The 10259-nt window shown below is 35.9% G+C and overlaps 1 protein-coding gene across 1 annotated transcript in view; it reads right to left on the bottom strand.

The window, feature by feature from the left end:
* Positions 1-1113: 1113 nt before the first annotated feature.
* Positions 1114-10259, bottom strand: part of LOC120863678 (tetratricopeptide repeat protein 39B-like) — a 150146-nt gene continuing 141000 nt past the window's right edge. The window contains 1 exon segment of the mRNA XM_040240133.1: positions 1114-8342. Coding sequence (XP_040096067.1) covers positions 8252-8342 — 91 coding nt within the window. The 3' untranslated portion in view covers positions 1114-8251.

The raw sequence follows: 10259 nt of genomic DNA, 5'->3' as shown, positions 1-10259 counted from the left end.
GGATGCTCAACACTGCTAGTCATCAGGGAAATGCAAATCAAAACCACAAAGAGATATTACGTCACACCTGTCTGAATGACTATCATCAAAATGAACACAAATAAATGTTAGCAAGAATGTGGAGAAAAGCAAACCTTCCTACATTGTTGGTGGGAATGTAAATTGGTGTAGCCACTGTGGAAAACAGTTTGAAGATTCCTCAAAAAGCTAAAAACAAAACTACCATATGACCCAGCGACTACACTCCTGGGTATATATCCAAAGAAAATTAAAACACTAATTCAACAAGATACATGCACCCCAATGTTCATAGCAGCATTATTTACAATAATCAAGACATGGAAGCAAGTGTCCAAAAACTGATAAACGGATACAGAAGATGTGTATACACACACACACACACAAGATGGAATACTACTCATCCATAAGAAATGAAATCTTGCCATTTGCAACAACATGGATCGACCTGGAGAGTATTATGCTTGATGAAATACATCAGAAAGAGAAAGACAAATACTAGATGATATTACTTATATATGGAATCTAAAGACTACTACAAACTAGTGAATATAACAGTAAAGAAACAGATTCACAAATACAGAGAACAAACTAATAGTTACAAGTGGGGAAAAGGAAGCGGGCAGGGGCAAGATAGGGATAGGAGATTGAAAGATACAAACTACTATATATAAAATAAACTACAAGGATATATTACGCAGCACAAGGAATATAGCCAATATTTTATAATAACTATAAGTGGAGTATAACCTTTAAAATTCTGAATCACCATGTTGTACACCTGAAACTAATGTAATACTATAAATCAGCTATAAATAAAAACATCTTACCAAGAAACAAACATTCACGTGTATATCACACTACAATTAAATATCAGCAAAACAGGTGCTGTGTACATGTTTCACATGTAGACCAACCAGAAGACTTTAATTCTATCAAGTGTAATTTATTTAAATAACAATTCAATTGCACATTGTAGGTAAAGCAGCAAAGCAATAAGAAAATAAAGAATTCCAAGAGTATCCAGCAACTTAACCACACATCTAATAATGCAGAGTATTCTGTAATACTGAGGAATGAAAAATAAAACATGACTTTCAAGATAGGCTGATTTATTTGCACTTAAAAATACAGTTTCTAAGATGATATTTGTTTTCCAAAATGTCTTAATGTTAAAAATAGGCTACAGGAACTGATATCTTCATGTTGAAAATTTATATCTCATATCAGCATGAGCTTACACATCATAGATGATAACATTACACAAAATCAGCAAATGAACATCCATTTTGGAACAGTTTTGATATTAAAAAACATCGGAAGTTCACAGTTTTCTTCTTTCTTCTTGACTTATACTGATAAAATGCTTTTATACCTACAAGCCATTTCACTTTCTAGCACCAGATCCAAGGCCTACTTGATCAGCAGATGGATGCTACTAAACACATTCCTCTTACTTAGAAGTCACATCTTCCATTTCTAAACATATTTGGCTCTGTAAAACTGTGACCACTGGGAATGGGGAAGACAGGATTTAAGTTCAAATGTAATGAGAAGAGAAAAAGTGAGATAAAATGCTGAAAATGTTTACTAATAAAACATTAAATTTTAAAGTACATACAGGTAGGTCTGATGATTCAACAGGAAACCAATATTGATTTGCAAAAATGCTATGGCCTATAATTAAAATTCCCCTACATGTCAAGGTAACATGAAGGTTTTTTAGGTGACCAGATCTCTAGACAGATATGTTTGTACATTTTAAGTCAAAGCAAAATTTTCCAAGTGAAGTACCTACAAAATAAATTTGCTTTGGAAATAAGCCTCAGTAATAAAATAATACTTCTCACTTATTAAATATATATTTTGCCTTTACATATGATTCAGCAACTTACATCAAAAAATTCAAGAGTTCTATAAACATCTGCAAATAAATATTTTAAAACACTAGTATACAAATGAATCTGCTGGTATTCATTCACGTGTTCAGATGTTGGCAGTTAGCAAAGGAAGAAACTTTTAAAATAAACTAGTTATAAAATTCTCCCCTAACATAACACGAGAACGCAATACACTGTTGAGAATTAAGTAATTTTTCTGGATAGCACATAACAGTGAAACACATGTGTTCTCCTTCCACCAATCTTAGTTACACAGAACCCAATGGTACTGTCTTTGGAAGCCATTAAATTAATAGCCTAAGATTTATAATTTTTACCATAATCTCTCTTTATGTGTAAATTACTTTCTTAAAGCACTATATAGGAAACATTTGTCCACTATGAAGAAAAAAATCACTTCAAGAAAAAAAGTGAACTAACAAAAATTATTTAAACTTTTTTACTATACCCAAAGTTGCTACCCAGACACTTGGCTCCAATACAGACAAGAATGAATTAAAATGCACGACTCTAAAGCAGGGAGAGTCTTCCCTTAAAATGAAGAAGACGGTCCAGCACTTCAAAATAATGCAGTTCCTTTAAAACTGAAATAAGCAATATTCTTTAACATGTTCATTTTATCCAGTTTCTCTGGTTTTCAGTTGTTACACTGCGACTAACCTTTTTTTCCCCTAAATGATGTAACACAAACTAAAAACTTAAAACTAATTTGCTAAAAAAAAAAAAATTAAGTAGCAGTAAAACAAAAGTTCCCACCGGGATATACCAGCATCCCTTATATTCATCATTTAAATTACGTGTATCTAAGAACTACTGGATTAACATATCAGGTACATTATATATTAATATGCAACTAGGTTTTACATAATGAAGGTATTAAAGTACCTTCAGTTTTCCTATGAGATATCTAATCTGTAGGCACTGGTATGCTCTCTTTATTAGCAAAATACAGTGAGGTGGCTGCTTTAATTTCTTCCATGCAGAGTTGTGTTACAGTATTACTACACTGACACATCTGTAAACTGGACAGAAGGTTGGACTTCCTGTGAAGCTAGATCCACATTGTCCTATGGGATAGATCAGGCCAAGAACCTGCTCAGCCTTTTCAATCTACTACATAGCCCCTGTATCATTTCTTTTTGTGGTTACAAAATTACAAACAGACTGGAATGGACTTTAACATCAAGGTCAAACAGCAACCACTCAACACAGAAGTTATTGCTCCTCAAGCTAAATTCTGGTGTGTCCTTTTCATTACACGTCAACATTCTAAAGTAACTAAGTCTAAGGGATGTTTAAAAGACAAAAGTACCAACAATGAGGGGCAGAAACAGGGTTTTATAACAAGCAATCTAATAATATAAAGAAAAAATATGTAAATAATTGATCTGGGGGAGGGAAAATGGGAGAAAACCCTGGACTCCTTCTGAAAGAACAGTATAAAATGATATTATCTATTTAATATTTGTAAGCTGTTTTCTATCTATTTATGTATCTGACCAATAAATGTTTAGTTGCTAAGTCGTGTCTGACTCTTTGTGACCCCATGGACCGCAGCCTACCAGGCTCCACTATCCATGGGATTTCCCAGGCAAGAATACTGGAGTGGGTTGCCATTTCCTTCTCCAGGGTACCTTCCCATTGGCAGGTGGATTCTTTGCCATTGAGTCACCAAGGAAGCCCCATAGGAAGTGTCTAAAGAGCTTTACAATATGTCAGTTATATGTATGCATATCACTTAGATGTCATACACACATTAAACATAATATGCAGAAGAAAAACACACAACTTTAAATAAACTATTTGCCAAATTATTCTCTAAATGGGTAACTAGTATCTAAAATTTTTAAAGGAGAATATTGGCCTAGCTGAGTCAATGATGAAACACTAATAACATAAGGAGATTGAAGTGGTCACCCAAATCTTCAGAATAATGTTAATCCTAGAAAATATTTTAATCATATAATCTAACATCTTAAAAGTGAGAGTCTCTTCGTCTACAAACTAAGAGTTTGTGCTGTTACATCTCAAAAAGTAAGGAATGTCTATAAAGTCAGATTAAGCTAATAATCCTAAAAATAAAATCTCTCAGTCTAGTATGCAAGGAACTGAGGAAGGGAGAGAATAATAATGTCAAACAGGCCAATGATTGATGACCATCTGCAGAAGAAATATAATGAAAGAAAAGTTTATAGGAACTTAAATAGAAAAAGCAAACCTCACAGATACATATTTGAACCATGACAGGTAATTTAAGGTGATCACAGTAGGCAGCAGGAATAAGTCAGAACCCCAGGAAGCATGACAGGGGAAGGCATGTAAGAATGAATGCTCCTTGACTCTCAGCACCATTCCAACATGTGCCAAGTTCCAAGTGCTCTATGGCGACATGTGGCCGGTGGCTGCCATAACTGGGCAGAGCAGGACTGAAGGAGAAACAAGAGTGTTGAGAGGCTGGGGTGGATACATTTTCTGAGATCCATTCCATGCCCTATGAATCACAAAATCTGAGGGCATCAGAATAGTCACTGGAATCTTCATTAGATTATTTTAACTAAATGTATTTGAATTTATGATTTATAAATATGGATTAAGAAAAAACACAAATACAAAAAATATTAATGAAGAATTAATCAGAATAATGACATAAATTTTTTCAGTTGACTCTAAAGACCTTTTTGAAATTATTTTTAAAGTTCAAATGAAGAAAAATCTCTATTCAGAAACATCAACAGACTCGGTTTAAAGAATGGATGAGAAGTGAAATCATAATGAGTATTAACAGCAGCAATTATTAGTGCCTATCACAATGTAACTGCCTCTAAAAGTAGCTTCAAAAGAGAGAACACTTTTCTTTGAAAGGCGGTAACTTTCTTCTTTTACACAATCCCACTGATTTGAATCTGAACAAAGATTCACAGTGACCTCAAAGCTCAAACCATAAGCTTCCAGGTCAGGTAGGAATGATGGTCACATAGCTCTGCTAAACTCACTCCTTTGCAAAAGAGATGGTTATACTCTTGTATTGTTTCAACGATTAATAATCTTTGACTCTGATTAATCTGGAATTCACCCACAGCTTCTACTCACTTGTAGTAGAGACAAAGAATCAATGAACCTCCTTTTCCTATATAACTTGAGACCTTCTTATATCCAGAAGAAGCAAAGAAACATTAAAACATATGTTCATTTAAGAGCTAATACAGTTGATCTCCCATTGTCAAGCAGAATTGTCATGCTTTGTCATGTCATACCATTATCATGCTTTCCTTGTCACCAAAATTATAAAGGCTAATCTATTTAAGTCTTAAGTTTGTGTTTGTTAGTTGCTGAGTCATGTCTGATTCTTTGCGACCCCATGGACTCTAGCCCCCAGGTTCCTCTGTCCATGGAATTCTCTAGGCAAGGATATTGAAGTGGGTAGCCATTCCCTTCTCCAAGGGATCTTAAGTTTACATAAAGCTAATCTCTGGCTTTTCATTTAAAAAAACAAAAAAATTTAAGGCAATTATACCAAGAATTACACAAATTGCACCAACTGTCAGACACATTGGCAGCCCAACCTCCTTACAAATGCCCCTTAAAACAGCAGATAAAACATTGTCACTTCGGGACTCATTCTTCACAGAACACCCTGAGTCACAAAATAACTCCATAAATGCAGTATAAGCAGAGGTCACAAGAAACTAGTACTGCCATGGTATCTTGAACATGGCAGGAAACAGATGAATATTTGTAGCATTAATGATACTACAACATTTAAAAATCCATTGGATAGGTTAGCAGACAGGAAATAAAAATACAAATATAATAAGAACAAATAACAAAGGAAAAATCTTAATGGGAGATATGAATTCTTTATATTTGTTCTGGTAATGTTGAGTTAAAATAAAAATAACCTCCATTAACTTAAACCATTTCCATTTTACATTAGAAACAGCATTTTTTTTTTTTACTTACTTTTGCTCTGATTCACAGCTTCTCAGAAAAGCAATGAGCTTTTTTTTTTTTTTTTTAAATTAAAAAAAAAAATGCTACCAAAGCTCTTCTAAGGAATTTGGAAACTTTTTTCCCAAGTAATATTTAAAGAAATTGTTAAACAGATTTTCCACTACTAATTGTAATGGCAGTTAATTTATTTCCTCTTTTGTCTGGTCCTCACATAAAGTTTCATAATTCATATTAATAGTGTGTGAGGAAATCTACCACCTATATTATCTGAAAGGGTGGTACTCTGACTAGAGTTGAATTCATCATTTTCCATTGGAAATACATTCTCTGTATTGGCCAAGAATTAGTACGATGAAGAAAATAGGATCAAATACCTGCTGGATACAGGCTCTTACGCGTGCGTGCCTGTGTGCAAAGACATTTCTGTCATGTCCAATTCTTTGCGACCCTACGGACTGTAGCCCGCCAGGCTCCTCTATCCATGGGATTCTCCAGCCAAGAAATACTGGAGTGGGTTGCCAAGCCCTCCTCCAGGGATCTTCCCAACCCACAGATCGAATCCACATCTCATGTCTCCTGCATTGGCAGGTGGGTTCTTTACCACTAGCGCCACCTGGGAAGCCCACAGGTTCTTACAATAGGAAATAAACATCAAGGCGCAAATTCACAATGTGAGCTCATGTCAGTGCTAAACACTGAATAAATCCAAACTTGTTTGAATCTCCACGCTTCTTTCCTTTTACATCAGAGACCACAGACTCAGCCAATACTTTAGTTTTGATACTGTAATCTGTACATAAAAATCATAATTATTACAACTCATATTCACACAGCCTTTCAATTTACAAAAAAAGCTATCACGCACGTTATTCCATTGAGCCCTCACAAACACCAGGCTCTGTGTTGCTATCTCCATTGGGGAAAGTGAGTCCTAGAAAGGGTTGATGACTTGCTCCATGTTGAGGAACTATTAACTAACAGTGCAGGGCTCCTGACTGCCAGTCAGGCGCTGTTTTTGCCCACGTGCGGAGGCTTCCGGGACCAGGTATTCTTCATAACAAAAATAAGACAATATCCTGACTCATCGATTCATAAATCGTGTTTTGCCACTCTGTATGCAGTCTTGTCCTGAGCCACTGCATATACATATTGGAGAGCTGGGGTGGGGGTGCGGGGGTGGAGGCAGTGATGATCGCAAAATAAAATGCACACTAAGTGGGAATGGTCTGGATTAAACATTTTAACATTGGTTGCTGAAAATAAATACCTAAGACACTGACCTACAATTATAAAGCTGAAAGAGACCTTGAAAGTCGTCTGTTCTTTTTCCATTTCACAGATGAGGAAAATACGGTGACGGAGAGAGCCCGAAACTCCCTAAAGGTCACCCTGGTAACTGCTGATAGCAGAGCCAGCACCATACAGAGTCAGGCTCTCTTCCACTCTATGCCCTGATTGTGTCTGCAAATTAAAGGACTAAGCACAGTCCAGATATTTACAAGGAAACATCACAGTGCTAGAAAGATTAGAAAACTAGACCTTACACACCAACATTATGAGTGTAAAAATTATCGATATCATTTAAAGCAGCAGGAACTTTATAAGAAAAATAATCAATGTATATTTTTTAGCTCTCATGGTTAAGGTTGAGAATAATCTAAAATATAAATTTTCCCTTTAGATACATGGAATTTTTTGAGTTTTGTTATAATAATGATAGACTTAAGTACATTCAAAAACAGGATAGTCTCTCAAAAATGTCACCGCCTTTAACTTATATGAAGAATAAAAAACAATAATAACATCTCATCTTTTCTAGATACAGGCCTTTCAACCAATTACCTACCTTACCTGTCCTGTACACACCCATTACTTGTTTTTTTTCAGGAGTTTTCTGAAAATGATTAAGCTATTTTTGAATGTAGGTTTTTCTTATTTTCTTTCTGAAACTATTCTAGGCAACAAACTATCTCTGAAGTTTAACTCTCCAACAAATCTAAATATGGCTCAGGTTATAAGCCATTTACTACTTACATGATATTCATTTCCACATTTAAAAAAATAAACAATCTATTTAGACTTTATTGTACCTGTGAGTCCTTTAAAAGACTTCTTCACTCTCCAATTAAATTAATTTGAAATTCCTTTTGAAGATGCAAAATATAAGAGTTTTCAAGATATTACTGACCATCATTCCACAGAGAAAAAAAAACACTTAAGGAGACCAAGAATAAACCACACAAATTATAGAAAATATTGACAGTAAAATTAGTTTTCTGTCTCTCATTCACAAGATCATTTTTCCACTTTAATATGAAGCCTAATCTATATCTATAGATGCCGGTACAAATTGAGAGAAAATTCCATCCTTCATGTTCTGATCAATCTGAAGACGATTTTTTCCAGAGGTGAAGAGCTGCCTGAATTCTGAAGTGTAGTCTGGACTCCAGCGAGTAATCTTTGTAGTTATTTCTAAAGACAGATAACAATAAAATTTTAATGTCAAAATTCCTTTATAAACCAGGGCACCGCCACCCTCCTCCCCTTCCTCTCACCTTCATTCTTTATTTACGCTCAAACATCACTATGCATAACAGTGGATTTTGTTAAAATGCAGATTCTGTTCCTGGGAGGAGAGGGGGATGACAATATACTGTATTTCTAGAAGTTTCCAGGTGGTAGTCTAAAAATCCTACTTTGAATAGCAAGGTTTGTACTTCTCCCAAACAGCAAGAAGGTTATGCTGAGGGCTTAAAAAATTTTGTGAACTATTTTTAAATAGCTGACCTCCTTTTCTAAAGCTGAAATTTTAGGCAACCTCGTATAAACAAGGTGAATAGGATCATTCACCCCCTCAAGAAAAAATTTAAGTTAAACATACACACACACTCATGAAACAATAGTGATAACAAAGATAGTAGGATTATTTGGTAGCAACAAAATTACTTATTCCAGTTCTCACAGGCAAATATCAATGGTTTGGTCAATAATTATTATGTGACAATGTCAGGAGGGGAATTAGAAATCCACAGATTACTTTAAAACTTCACTTATATCATCCGTGTTGACTTCTCTTTGCTAGAACTGTTCAGACTCAGAAAAATGGAGTGGCTTGGATCTTGGGCTCTACTTTCGCACACACCACCTTGGCCCATGGGAGAGCTCTATCTTTCTCTGCAGTGGCATTCTCTTCTTTCTACAGCCCTGTATGTTATACAGGTCTAAGGGTTACTTACTGGTAACCTTGCTAAGGGTTATTACTAATAAGCTAAGCCAACATCTTACTAGAATTTACCGAAGGATGTGACTGAGTATTTCCCTAATTAACCTCGGCAGCTTTGCAAAGCTACTGTACAAGGAAAACTGCAGATAATCAACAGTCTTGAAATTATTGGGAAGTTTATCTATGTTGGCATCACTAGCACTGTCTTGAGTTAGTGTTGACTTTTTAATCACTGCCGGTCTTGCTTTTTCTCAGTGAATTACTGGTCTTTTATTTTCATTGCTATATATTTGCCTTATGTATTACTTGAAAGTGAAAGTTGCTCAGTCTTGTCCAACTCTCTGCAACCCCATGGACTGTAGCCTGCCAGGCTCCTCTGTCCATGGAATTATCCAGGCCAGAATCCTGGAGTGGGTAGCCATTCCCTTCTCCAGGAGATCTTCTGAACCCAGGTATCAAACCCCAGACTCCCGCATTGCATGTGGATTCTTTACCGTTTGATAACACTAAATATGTCCACATGATAAATACTTGGAAACAGTACTTTTAGTCCCAAATTTGCCAATGGCTAGATTTGAAGATACATGAACATTAGCTGAAATGGCAGTCATACTCACTCTCAAGAAACTAACTTTAAAAGTGACTTTCTCATATCTCTAGCTTAATAAAATAAAAGAGTGGAATGGCTGACTCCACTTTCTCACTTCGCTTGTCCAAGCTGCTGATGATCTTCATGCTGCCACTTCTCTGGTCTCACCTTGCTTGACCTCTTGGCAACCATCTTTATAACCTCCCACTCTTCTTTTGAAACATTTTGTTCACTTGGCTCTGGAGGATGTCATCCTAACTCATGGCCACTTCTTAATCTTACTATTTAATCTCTAAAATAACCGCATAGCTCAAGGCTCTGTGCTGGATCTCCTTCTCTAGCTATACAGCTTTCCCCAAATGACCCCACCACAGCTTTAAATATGTCCTGCTGCTAAGTCACTTCAGTTGTGTCCAACTCTGTGCGACCCCATAGACAGCAGCCCACCATGCTCCCCCGTCCCTGGGATTCTCCAGGCAAGAACAATGGAGTGTCCTGGTGACATTCAAATATCTACAACTGGCCTTGACCTTTACACTGAACTCCATGCTCATATAAATGACTGTCAACTCACTAT

The sequence above is a fragment of the Oryx dammah genome, unplaced genomic scaffold, assembly GCF_014754425.2.
Source record: "Oryx dammah isolate SB20612 unplaced genomic scaffold, SCBI_Odam_1.1 HiC_scaffold_1, whole genome shotgun sequence".
Lineage (NCBI taxonomy): Eukaryota > Metazoa > Chordata > Mammalia > Artiodactyla > Bovidae > Oryx > Oryx dammah.
This window is presented reverse-complemented; position numbering and strand designations above follow the sequence as displayed.